At 40.7% G+C, this 13122-nt stretch overlaps 1 protein-coding gene, 1 non-coding gene and 1 pseudogene across 2 annotated transcripts in view; 1 reads left to right on the top strand and 2 right to left on the bottom strand.

Annotated features, from left to right (window-relative positions):
• The window catches only part of NOP58 (NOP58 ribonucleoprotein), a 34523-nt gene extending 34082 nt beyond the window's left edge, over positions 1–441 (bottom strand). Inside the window, exon 1 of the mRNA XM_025932535.2 lies at positions 190–441. Within this exon, the coding sequence (XP_025788320.1) occupies positions 190–234 (45 nt within the window). The 5' untranslated portion in view covers positions 235–441. The remainder of the gene's footprint in view (positions 1–189) is intronic.
• Positions 442–9375: 8934 nt separating this feature from the next.
• LOC112849158 (small nucleolar RNA SNORA18) lies at positions 9376–9507 on the bottom strand. The gene has a single exon (XR_003222585.1). It is a non-coding gene; the product is annotated as a small nucleolar RNA SNORA18 (small nucleolar RNA).
• A 2928-nt stretch (positions 9508–12435) lies between these two features.
• On the top strand, positions 12436–12586 carry LOC112848985 (U2 spliceosomal RNA; annotated as a pseudogene).
• Positions 12587–13122: the final 536 nt, after the last annotated feature.

The raw sequence follows: 13122 nt of genomic DNA, 5'->3' as shown, positions 1-13122 counted from the left end.
AAACGGCGGGGCCACGTGTTCACCGAAACATGCCTCCCAGGCCCAAAGCCTTCCCCCACCTCTCAAGGCAGGAGGACACAAACGGCTCCCACGCGATTCTGAGCAGTGCTGTCTTCTTCTTACGTCTTTCCCTGTCCTCGCCGGCCCAACACCAGCCTCCCCCCTCCAATGGCTCAATCTCCAACCTACCTTAAAGATGGCGTAGCCGACAGACGTTTCAAATAGCACCAACATGGTGAGGGCGGATTAGGGCCCTGAGCGGCCCGCCGCGAGCTCTGTTATCAGTGAAAAGAAATCAAACTTTCGGCCCGAAAGGTCCGCAAGGCCGCAGCGGGCCAAGCACAAAGCAGCACGCCTTCTTGCAAAGAACCACACCACGTTGCCTAAAGAATCCACACCACACTGCGCAAAGAACGCCTGAAAGCGCCCCTCCTTCTCCAAGGATTCTGGGATATTACGTCACTTCCGACGGAGAGCGTGCCGTTGCTTCCGTTAAGTTCCCGCCATCGGAGTTGGGGGGGAGGGGGAGGAGAGAAAAAAAAAAAAAGACCGTGTTGTTGCGAGATTTCTTAGGGACTAAAGCGAGCTTTTAAGTGGCTGGACTGCAGGGAAATCCAAAAGGGGAAAAACTTCCCTTTTTATTATTTTTGAAAGGCCCACATAGGATATATTTTACTTTAAGAGAAATGCGCAGCTGTCTTGTCTGTTTACCCCAGGCATCTGGAATCTGGGAAATGCTAGCCCTTTAACTTTGCTCCCTGGATAGCCCTGCCTTGAAGTGAACTTCTCAGGGTGACACCATCCATGACTGTCGCTGTATTTGCGAGCATTCCTGGCCGTTCTCTTTTCTCTGGCAAATTGATTTTTAGCATAAATGTCTTTCATACATATGTACGCCTCTCCCATTTTTGCTGCAATGATTCTAGGGTATGCATTTAGACTTTATGTCCTTGTCTTAGTGTAATTTGCTTTTCTGGGACTTTTCAGTTTGAGTGACTGATTTCAATACCTCAATTATTCCACAAGTCTGGCTTTCAATAGGAGTGAAATTTCCTTCCTCACTTCCCAGGCTTTATACGCGGATTGCGTGAAAGCATTAAATTGTAACCTGATGAAAGTTTTGGAACACCAAGTAACTTGATTTTTTTTTCAAGCAGCTCTGCAACCTGGGATCAAATCCTGGACTGAATAACAGGAAAGATGAAGGTGGCGGGGGTCGAGGGTGGCGTGGGGGTGGGAATGGGGGCTGGGGGGAATCAAGTGATGGGGGGAGGGAGTACAGACAAGAGAATGGTTGATTATAGCCATAGGATTCGGTGTGATCAGGGAGGAAAGAGATACTAATATGGCTTGATTAGGAAAGGAAGGGTGAATGGGGTGGCTGGATGAAGTGGAAGCACCGTGTCTGTTTGTGGTGTTATATAATTTCACAATATATATCATCTTTTTTTATCTAGTTTTTTTTTTCTGAAGTTTTTTTTTTTTTTTTTAAGTAATCGCTACATCCAACTTGAGGCTCAAACTTACAACCCCCAGGGTTAAAAGTGTCATGCTCTACGGACAGAGCCAGCCAGGTGCCCCTGTCTAGTTTTAACTGAAGAGTTATCTGCTAGAAGGAGCATTCTGTATCTTACACTTAATTATATCTGTATAGGGCATCATGTTGTACTAGTCACGAAGTAGGCTCTCATTAAATAATTCTTAACCATTTAATGAATGAATGTTTGCAGGAAGTAAAATTCTTTTTCTTGCATCTAAAGTTTGCATTTTTTGCTCAAAGAGAAATGAAACCACTTATTCAATAAGAAATCTTTTTACTGTGCTTCTCCAAAAAGTTGTCTTTGCACATTGCCATTTATATAATCAGCCCAGTGATGCATTAGTCAGGGGTTCTGAGCTGACTCTGGATTTGGATTTGGATCTTGGCCAAATAAAGTAATTCTCCGAAAAATTCCCTGTTGCAAGAGAAAAGTAAGAGATTCAATACTTTATTAAATTAAACAAAGTATTAGATCAAGGGGAGATAGCACAAAGAAGTATAAGGAGGAGAATATGGGAGAGTATAGATAACCCAGAAGAGGGATTTATTACTTTATTAGTGGTTTAACATGGTAAAAGGACAAAGGTAAGAAACATGGTTCTTTTGTTCACTCCCCACCCTCCAGCCCTATCCCTGTCCCAGCTGGAATATAAGCTCCATGAAGGTTCATTGCTGGATGCCCAGTACCAAGTGAGTATCTGGCACATGGTAGGGACTCCATAAGTACAAATAGTGATGGGTGCATGAACAACTGGAATGAATAATGGGATTAAATTATTTCTAGGTGCCAGTAGAGGCTTCATGTACTTTTGGGGATGGACTGATAATAGCAAAAGAGATCCTTCTGTTACGAGACCTTTGATGTGCCTTGTAATAAATAGAAGGAGATGTTTTGGATCTTTCATGTAGTTCAAGTAGTAAACATCTTTTATGTAGTCAACAACTATGAATGTTTACTCTCTGTCAGGCTTTATTATAAGCACTAAGGACATACCAATGAATAAAACATGGAAAAACCTCCACACTTCATGAAACTTATATTCTAGTAAGGGGAAACTAAATAAATAAATATCTAGTATATTAGAGAGTACTAGATACTACAGAGAAAAATAAAGCAGGACAGGGGAATAAGATATTCTAGGATGGTAAGGAAAGGCCTCATTTAAGTGACATTTGAATAAATGACTTTAGGGGCTCAGTCAGTTAGGTGTCCAACTCGTAGTTTTGGCTTGGGTCATGATCTCACGGTTTGTGAGTTCAAGCCCCTCATCAGGCTCTGTGAGGATAGTGCCCCTCCTGTGCACATGCACTCTCTCTCAAAACAAATAAATAACTTAAAAAAGAAAGCAAATATGGCAAAACACTAACAATTAAAAAAAAATGACTTTAGGGAGCCAACCATCGTGATATCTAGAGGAGAAGTGTTTCAGGCAAAGAGAACAGTTTATTCAAAGAAACCAAGCAGGAGTGTGCCTGGTATGTTCTCAGAACAGTATGACGGGTATTGGAGTGACTATAAATGACCCCATTTTAAAATAATGAATTAACATTTTTATTAGTGTAACAATTAGTATTTTTTTCAGTGCTCATCATATGCATCATATGATATAATCCTTAAACAAATTTAGACAATAGGTACTCTTTTTTTTAAGTCAACTCTTTTTTTTTTTTTTTTTTTTTTTTAGAGAGAGGGAGAGCAAGTGTGCACGTGCATGCACAAACAGGGGAGAGAGGCAGAGGGAGAGAGAATCTTTTTTTTTTTTTTTATGTCTATTTATTTTTGTAGAGAGATAGAGCGTGAGCGGAGGAGGGGCAGAGACAGGGAGACACAGAATATGAAGCAGGCTCCAGGCTCTGAGCTGTCAGCACAGAGCCCTATGCAGGGCTTGAACCCGTGAACCACGAGATCATGACCTGAGCCGAAGTCGGACACTTAACCAACTGAGCCACTGAGGCTCCCTGAGAGAGAGAATCTTAAGCACGCTCCACACTCAGCATGGAGCCCAATGTGAGACTTGATCTCATGATCCTGGGATCATGACCTGAACCAAAATTAAGAGTAGGATGCTCAACTGACTGAACCACCCAGGTACCCCAATAGGTACTCTTATTATTACCCCCATTTGCCTTTTCAGAGAAGTTAAGAACCCAAGATAACACAATCTCCCTCACTGTATCCTTTAGGAATCCCCAGAGGATGGGCCATAGAGACTGTTTCTATTATAGAATTGAGCTGCTGCCTGTCGCTTTGTATTCCCTTGCAGACTCCCTGGTGTCTGCTAGTATTGCCATCTTTCTGCTGTTGACTGCTGCCACATTTTTGAACACAGGCGATGTCCACACCATTGCCCATTTTCTGCAGACTACCACCATCAGGGGTTCTTGTTCTTCTCCAGGTAGGAGGGAAGCAGCTTTTGTGCTTCCTAACCTGTTCTTTGGTGAGACATATTTTTATTTTTGCAAAAGTCCTCTCCTTCCAGAGACTACAGGTACTTGGAGGAAAGAGAGGTAGTTAGGACATAGGTTGGAAACAGGTTCAAACTTCAGACCATCTGTTCTAACAGCCATGTTTTACTTCTCAGTCTGGCTCATGCAACTAAATACAGGATGGTTTCCTCTCATGAGCCTATTGTTGCTCTCTTCAATCTGTCATTTTCTGAGGACTTCCTGCCACCAGATCAGTACCTGAATGAAATCTTAAAAAAAATTTTTTTTTAAATGTTTATTTATTTTTGGGGCACCTGGGTGGCTCAGTCGGTTAAGCGTCCGACTTCGGCTCAGGTCATGATCTCTCAGTCTGTGAGTTCGAGCCCCGCGTCGGGCTCTGTGCTGACAGCTCAGAGCCTGGAGCCTGTTTCGGATTCTGTGTCTCCCTCTCTCTGACCCTCCCCTGTTCATGCTCTGTCTCTCTCTGTCTCAAAAATAAATAAACGTTAAAAAAAATTTAAATGTTTATTTATTTTTGAGAGAGAGAGAGCTACAGAGAGTGAGTGGGGGAGGGGCAGAGAGGGAGAGGGAGACACAGAATCTGAAGCAGGCTCCAGGCTCCGAGCTGACAGCACAGAGCCCGACACAGGGCTCTAACTCATGAACTGTGAGATCACGGCCTGAGCTGAAGTTGGACTGAGTCATGCAAGTGCCTCTGAAATCTTTTTTTTCTTAAGATTTTAGTTTTAAGTAATCTGTACATCCAATCTCAGACTCACAACCCTGAGATCAAGAGTTGCACGCTTTACTGACTGAGCTAGCCAGGCACCCCCTGAATGAAAATATTAATGTCTTTCCCTTATTTACCCTACATACTCTAGACCCTGTGTAAATCAAGAGCATCTGTTTCAATTGAGTTCCTATTTTAGTTGAAAAGTTCCCTGAACATTAAAAAATTTTTTCCTGAACATTGAGACATAACAGTTTGAATAGCCTCCAGAGAGGGTAGTCTACCCAGAAAACACAGAGGTGATATGTTTTGGGGAGCCAACTCTTCAAAACAGCCCAAGAAAATCTCATCTCTGACCAGTTAAATTATACTTACACTCTTTCATCATTTTCTTGTGAGCTTGTACAAAATGAGCAATTCCCTCTAAAGTTATTAACTCTAGATTCATGGTCAAAATTGAGTTTCTTGTAAAACTAAGGTCCAGATCCTGAACTACATCATGGTATGGGCCTGAGCAGACTATTAGCAGGTCTCTAGTTTTGACATCAGCACCTCTGCTCCAACTTCAACATTCCTTGCCCTCAGGGGACTTTCTTTTTCAAAAAATAAGATCTATGCATGTTTAACAATTATAAAATTGTAAAAGATAGCTCATTCATTTATATGCCTGCAACATACTAGACGCTATACTTTGTTCTGGTCGTTCAAAGACGTACAATACATAATCTGTCCTGAAACTGCTGCTGATTGATGGGGAAAGCCTACTAGTACAAACACAATTACAATGTAGCAGAGGGGCACCTGGGTGGCTCAGTCCGTTAAGCGACGGACTTCGGCTCAGGTCATGGTCTCATGGTTCAGGAGTTTGAGCCCTGTGTCGGGCTCTCTGTTGACAGCTCAGAGCCTGAAACCTGCTTCACATTCTGTGTCTCCCTCTCTCTGCCCCTCCCCCATGCTCTCTCTCTCTTAAAAATAAATAAACATTAAAAAAACAAACAATGTAGCAGGAGTTCAAATCTCAGCTTCATCACCTACTATTTGATGGATCTTAAGTCCTCGGGTAAATGATTTAACTTCTTTGGCACTTTTCTAGTATGTAAAATAGAAGTAACATCTACCTCAAAGAGTTATTGTGACTATTAAACAAGATAGTATCTTTGTTTGACTTAACCTAAGTGCTCAGTAAATGGCACGTAATTAAATTAAATTAAGACAATAATTCAAATAGACCATAGGAGGGAGATATCAAGAAGGAAACTAAAGAAATGTGGAACAAAATTCACACCACTTGCTTCCACTAAGGGTAAACATACATATCACATCCTACAGATAGGAAACAAACATACAAACACAACTTTGTGCCCCAAGAAAACAAAAACAAAACACAACAAAACCAGGTTTCAGTTCTAGATACGGGATTAAGTGAAATTTTGAGACTTTGTGTAACTTATACTCTCAAACAAAAACAACTCTATCCCTGCCTTTTGCAATGCTAATACCTGAAGATAAGGGAAAAGCTTTACAGATGAGATACACCTGTGAGAAAATCGCTGTTTGGTTTTTTTTTTTTCCTCTGTTAACAGAACCTTGGTAACCAAACTGAGTATTTTCCTTTTAATATATGTTTTGTGTATACTCAATAGGAGTGTCTTTATTTAGGGTGGGGGGTGGCCATGTGACCAATAATGTAACTAACCTTGGAGACTGCGTTCAACCCAATGGGCAATCAATCAATCATGCCTATGTGATGAAGCCTTTATAAAAACTCTGTACCTGGAAGCTCAAATGAGCTTCCCTGGTTGGTAGTCCTCTATGAATATTGTCAAACATCAACACTGGGAGAGTAACAATGTGTCAACTGCATGAGAAAGGACATTGAAAGTTTTATGTTTGAAGTGCTCCCAGATTTTTGCCTTTTATGTGCTCCTTTCATGAGCTGATTTTGATATGTATCCTTTCCCTTTAAGAAATAGTAACCATGGTGGGGGTGGAGGGGTGGGCGGAGGGGCCCGGCTGGCTCACTCTGTGGAGCATGAAACTCTTGATCTTGGGGTTGTGAGTTTGAGCCCCACTTTGTGTGTGGGGATAACTTAAAAATTAAAACATTTTTAAAAATTGTAACCATGAGTATAAAACAGCTTTTAGTAAGTTCTGTGAGTCCTTCTAGTATTACCAAACCTGAGGGTGGTTTTGGGAACCCTCTAAAATTTGCATTTAGTGTCAGAGTAAGGGCAGTCTTGTGGAAAGTGTGTGCTCCCTAAACATGATAGTTGGCTCTAAACCTTACAGTTTGGCTAACTTCAGGCATATGGATTGAGTAAAAAGACAAGAGAACTTTAAAATGATTCACTTGGTTTATGTAACACATATATGAATGATCCTGAATGTGTGGTAGAACGGAAATCCAAATAGAGTAGGACCTGTTGTTTCTAACTTGTCTGGAGCTTCATGATCTCTTGAGAAGTATAAGGGTTCTGGAGGCATGACTTTTTCTCTCTCCTTTCTCAAAGGGAAATAGGAAAGTCTTATGGAAATATACAAATGAACTAAGCCACATTGGAGAGAAAAGCTCTATGTATAGACAAGGTGTTAATAAATCTTAAAGTTGTGCCCCTAGATTGGTCTATTATCTGCACAAGTATTACATAACAGTGCATAATGACACAAGGGGAGATCCAGTTATAAAATTCTTCAGAAATTCCTAGCTTTCCCAAGATTCAAATAAGATTCTTCTATTGTGTGAAATATTTTCTGAGTAAACATGCAGCGTACTTTGCATATTTCCAAAAAAAAAAGATAGATTATAACTTATCTAAAGTTTAACAGAACTCTTATTTTGATTGACTTACAGAGATTAATACTTGTATGACTTGTATTTATATCTTGTCTGCTCTGATAACTCTTTAAAAGATTACAATTTTGGGGGCATCTGGGTGGCTCAGTCAGTTAAGTGTCTGACTTCGGCTGAGGTCATGGTTCATGGGTTCGAGCCCTGCATTGGGCTTTGCACTGACAGCGTGGAACCTGCGTAGAATTCTCTTTCCCCCTCCTCTCTCTGCCTCTCCCCTGCTCGCACTTTCTCAAAATAAATAAATAAAATTTTTAAAAAATTAAAAATTTTTTTTTCTCTGATAAATTTTAAAAATATCGTCCTCACATTCAAACTTCAAATTCAAAATAGTAAAACTGTTATACACCTAAACTTTATTTGGAGTTTCCTAGACAAGGCACAAAGAGGTTCACTTTCACCTGGTAAATGGAGATGATGTTAATCATAATTAAATATATTTGGCATTCTCCAGATATTTAATTATTTTATCACTACTATGAAAATTCTCTTGTCTCTCAAGCTCAAAATCTGAGAAGAGCTGCTAAATAAAAAAGAAAAGCTCAGAGTGCCTGGCTGGCTCAGTTGGTAGAGCATGTGACTCCTGATCTTGGGGTTATGAGTTCAAGCCCTCTGTTGGGTATAGAGATTACATAAAAAAAAACAAAAAAACAACAACAACAAAAAAAAGCCTTAAAAATAAAAGCCTGATTCCTATAAGGTAATTATATATATATATATATATATATATATATATATATATATATATATATATATTTATATATACACAATCAAAATGATATCAATTTTTGGTAGGAGTAGGATTCAGTAATTGTATACTTTTTAGGTTGGCTAGAAACATGCTCATGTTCACATACAAAGACAGTGCATTAGTTTCCTATTGTTGTAACAAATTATCACAAATTTAGTGGCTTAAAACAACACAAATTTGTTGTCTGATAGTGGTAGGTACAAAATGGGCTTCATGAGGCTAAAGTCACTGTGTCAGCAAGACATCTAGAGCTTGTAGGCTCCAGGAGGGAATCTTTTTTTTGCCTTTTCCAACTTCTGAAGGTTTCCCACATTCATGGCTCGGCTTCAGTTGTTACATCTCCTCCTCAGACTCTATCTTGCCTCCTTATTTTAATTATAAGGACTCTTATGATAATATTGGGTGCATCTGAATAATTAAGAATAACCTCCATATCTCAAGATTCTTTTTTATTTAAGCCAATAACTTTTTATTTAAGGAATTTTACATGATTGCTGCCACTGCCAATCACCATAGTTCCTCCAAAGTCAGAATCATAATCTTCAAAAAATTCCTTTTAAAAAGAACTTTTTGGGGGTGCCTGGGTGGCTCAGTTCGTTGTGTGTGCAACTTTGGCTGCGGTCATGATCTCATAGTTTGTGAGTTTGAGCCCTGCATCAGGCTCTTTGCTGTCAGTGCAGGGGCCTGCTTCAGATCCTCTGCCCCCTCCCCACTCTCTCTCTCTCTAAAATAAATAAAGTTAAAATAAAAAAAAAAAAGAACTGTTGTTCAATCCACAGTTGTCACTGTCAGTCCAGAGTTCTTTCAGTTGGACTTTTTTGATCTCCACTTGAATATGGACAGACTTTTAAAATTCTCCACCTGTAATCTTTGGGATCCAATTTCTTTCGGGCCACGTTCAGGGTCACAGTCGATGGATCTGCCTGGTTCTCAATTTCAAATACCCTCTGAATGTGAATGAGTTCAAATCATATTCACTCCTAAACTACCACACCCTAGAACTGTACAGATTGTTCAGATATGCCAATACCTAAAATTAAAAAAAAATACTATTAGGTCTCTCACAAGTTTTAGCAGATAGATGTCTTATAATTCTTTCCCACAGATCTAACATATAAAAAATGTGAATAAAGGAAACCACATATGTACTCTATGAGGTGTTTCCAATAATGTAGGTCTACAGAAAAAGCCCCGTTGGGATAGACCTCAATTCCCATCTCAAGATTCTTTTTAAAAAATTTTTTTAAACATTTATTTATTTTTGAGACAGAGGGAGACAGTGCGAGTGGGAGAGGGGCATAGAGAGAGGGAGACACAGAATCTGAAACAGGCTCCAGGCTCTGAGCTGTCAGCACAGAGCCCGACGCGGGGCTTGAACCCACGGACTGCGAGATCATGACCTGAGCCGAAGTCAGACGCCCAACCGACTGAGCCACCCAGGCGCCCCTCCCATCTCAAGATTCTTAACTTAATTGCATTTGCAAATTCCTTTTGCTATGTATGGTAACATTCACAGGTTCTAGGGCTAGAAATGGGCACTTTTTGGTGGGGGCATTATTCTGCCTATCACAGAGAGGCACCATAACTCTCAAAAATCAGTTACTCTTAAAAAAAATCAGTTATTCTTGGGGGGCCTGGGTGGCTCAGTCAGTTAAGTGTCTGACTCTTGGTTTTGGCTCAGGTCACAATCTCACGGTTTGTGAGTTCAAGACCTGTGTAAGGTTCTGCGCTGGCAGTGTGGAGTCTGCTTGGGAATCTTTCTCCCCTCTCTCTCATTCCCTCTCCCCCTCAAAAATAAATAAATAAACATTAAAAAAATTTTTTTTTTGAATCAGTTACTCTTTTTAAAAAGATGAGTGATTTTATTTCTAGGTACCTGGAAATAATATGGTAATTTAAGAAAAACAGCCATTTTTTAAGGAATGCATTCTGAGCCACCCAGACCCCCCATTTTTTAAAAGTTTATTTTATTTTGAAAGAGAGAGAGAAAGAATGAGTGGCAGAGGGACAGAGGGAGAAGAAGACAGAAGAGAATCTCAAGCAGGCTCCATACTCTGCACTGAGCCCCACAGGGGGCTTCATCTCATGACTGTGAGATCATGACCTGAGCCAAAATGAAGAGTCAGACAATCAACTGTCAAGGAAAGCATTCTAAAGTATGTAGAGATGAAATGACATGTCTTGAGTTTGCCCTAAGAGAATTCAGGAGAGAAAGAAGACGACAGAGAGGAAGGAAGTGTGCCAAATCTTGATGCTTTTTGTATCTGGGTGATGTATATTTGGGGATGTGAAAAGGTGGCTAAAGAAGATACAATTTGAGTCCTGCTAAATAGATGAGAAACCTGTAGAGAGTGATCCAAGTGAAGAGAACTTTCCCTCACCTTTTAAAATGTTTTGTATTTTATGATGCTTTGACATCTTAGGACCTTAGGGACCCAGAGAGGAACTGCCCCTCCCAGAGGTAGTAAAGAACTTGCCTGAGAATAAGCCTTTGATAAGCAAACCAACCAATCCTGAGTCCACCCCTCCTTTTACCAGGTTCCTGCAATTGAGGACACTAACCTCCCACCCTAAATCACTCTAGGGCCAGGTACTGGGCACCAGGGAACCATTCTTATAGCTGGGAGCCCAGGGAAATCAAACTATCCAATCCTAAACCTGCTTAGTTTGCTTATCCTGCCTCACCCCTTCCTTCCCACGAAAACCCAAAGAAAAGCTTTAGCCTACACTTTCCCCTCACTCTGTCTGCCTCATGGTGCTTGCCGTGTGGTCTTGTGTGGTGTGCCATGCCTCCTGCTTCTAGGGATCCATGAGTATAAAAACTTCTTCCTTTATGCCAGTTTCTGTGTCTCCATGTCTTACGATACCTGACTAAAACAAATCTCGAGTACATTTTAAAGTAATCATGCCCTTCCTAAAACAAAACCATATGAGGAGTTAGAAGAATACTACAGATGTAAGCTCAGCAAAAGTAGAGCCTTTATGTGTTTTGTTCACTGCTGAAAGTGGAACGCAACTATAAAAAACAAACAAACAAACAAACAAACAAACAAACCTATGTGGCATTTACATGGCAAGTGGATGGTGGGCTACAATGAACCCAGTATCTGTCGATGAAAAGATGGTTAGTCATGAGATGCAGTGGCAAAACATTTGGCAGAATTATTGCCTGAGATGACTTGAGCAGCAGACTATGTGTCTACTGACTCCTGGGGGAATAGAAAATAGAAACTTAATAGAGGTTATTTTTAACAGTGTGTGGCAAGATATTATAAGAAAGGGATGAGATCAGGAAAGAATTCCCTCATGGGTTTGTAAGAAGAAATAGAAGGGAATAGAATCTAAAATTTGGAAACTCGCAGGTAAAACTTCTGCTTCTATACCTCAATTATAAGAAATTAGGGGCAGCAGGGTGGCTCAGTCGGTTGAACGTCTGACTTTGGCTCAGGTCGTGATCTCATAGTTCATGAGTTCCAGCCCTGTAATGGGCTTGCTGCTGTCAGTCAGCTCAGAGCCTGCTTTGGATCTTCTTCCCTACCCACTGCCACCTCTGCCCCTTCCCCGCTTGTGTTCTTTCTCTCAAAAATAAATAAATCTTTAAAAAAAATAAGAAGAAATTAGTTAAGGAAGGCTATGAGCTTTTCCTTTGCCTCTTTTTCTTTCCCCTTCATTTCCTTTTCTTTCTTTCTTTCTTTTCTTTTCTCTTTCTTTCTTTCTTTCTTTCTTTCTTTCTTTCTTTCTTTCTTTCTTTCTTTCTTTCTTTCTTTCTTTCTTTCTGTCTTTCTTTCTTTCTCTTTCCCTTCCTGAACTATTCCATCCCAAAGTCATTAGGTGGAGCTGAGAAGCTAAGTGACAACATGGTGTCACCTGGACAGAGGGGTCAGAGGTTGACTGGGGTAAGAAGGGTGTCCTTTGGTGGGGAGACCTACCAATGGATGTTAGAACTTGGATAGGGGGAGGGAGACATTCATTCAGATGGTTGCCCAGTACAGGATATTGGAGCTTGAGTGGAGTAAGGGCATCCTTATGGAGTAACAGACTGTTATGAGGTATAAGAACCATCAGAGGTGTTGACTCACCCCTACAGAAAGAGAACTTTACAATATTTACCCAGTGGGATTTCAAAATGATGTGATCCTATCGCTTCTTGGCCTTTTGGCTAAGATAAAGTGTAGTATCAAAACGATGTGATCCAGTGAGAACTGTGTGTTCAATTTTTCCTTGTTCTGAATGAGAGTGTTTCAATTTTCCTGTCTTTGTTGCATTACCAATGGGCATGGGTGTGTCTGGGCAGATTATTTGTCTTTTTAGTTCATAGGTCACCAGACCATAAAGAGCCATATCTGAACCTGATAGAGAAAACTGGACATTACCTGGAGAGCTTGGACTTTGAGCTGAATATATTTACTGGGTGGAACTTTGGGCTGTCCTCTTTGGGGATGGGGAGAGTATTATCTATACAAAGGAAAAATATTTGGTGACAAAAAGAGCTGACTCTGCCACAGGCTGCCTAGATGGTCACAAATCTCTTTTCCTTTCTTTTTTTTTTTTTTTTTTTTTTTTTAATTTTTTTTTTCCAACGTTTATTTATTTTTGGGACAGAGAGAGACAGAGCATGAACGGGTGAGGGGCAGAGAGAGAGGGAGACACAGAATCGGAAACAGGCTCCAGGCTCTGAGCCATCAGCCCAGAGCCCGACGCGGGGCTCGAACTCACGGACCGCGAGATCGTGACCTGGCTGAAGTCGGACGCTTAACCGACTGCGCCACCCAGGCGCCCCTCTTTTCCTTTCATTAAGTCACAAGAAAATGACATATTCCAGGCTT

This window comes from Puma concolor, chromosome C1, assembly GCF_028749965.1.
Source record: "Puma concolor isolate L17-30 chromosome C1, mPumCon1.1.hap2, whole genome shotgun sequence".
Classification (NCBI taxonomy): Eukaryota; Metazoa; Chordata; class Mammalia; order Carnivora; family Felidae; genus Puma; species Puma concolor.
This window is presented reverse-complemented; position numbering and strand designations above follow the sequence as displayed.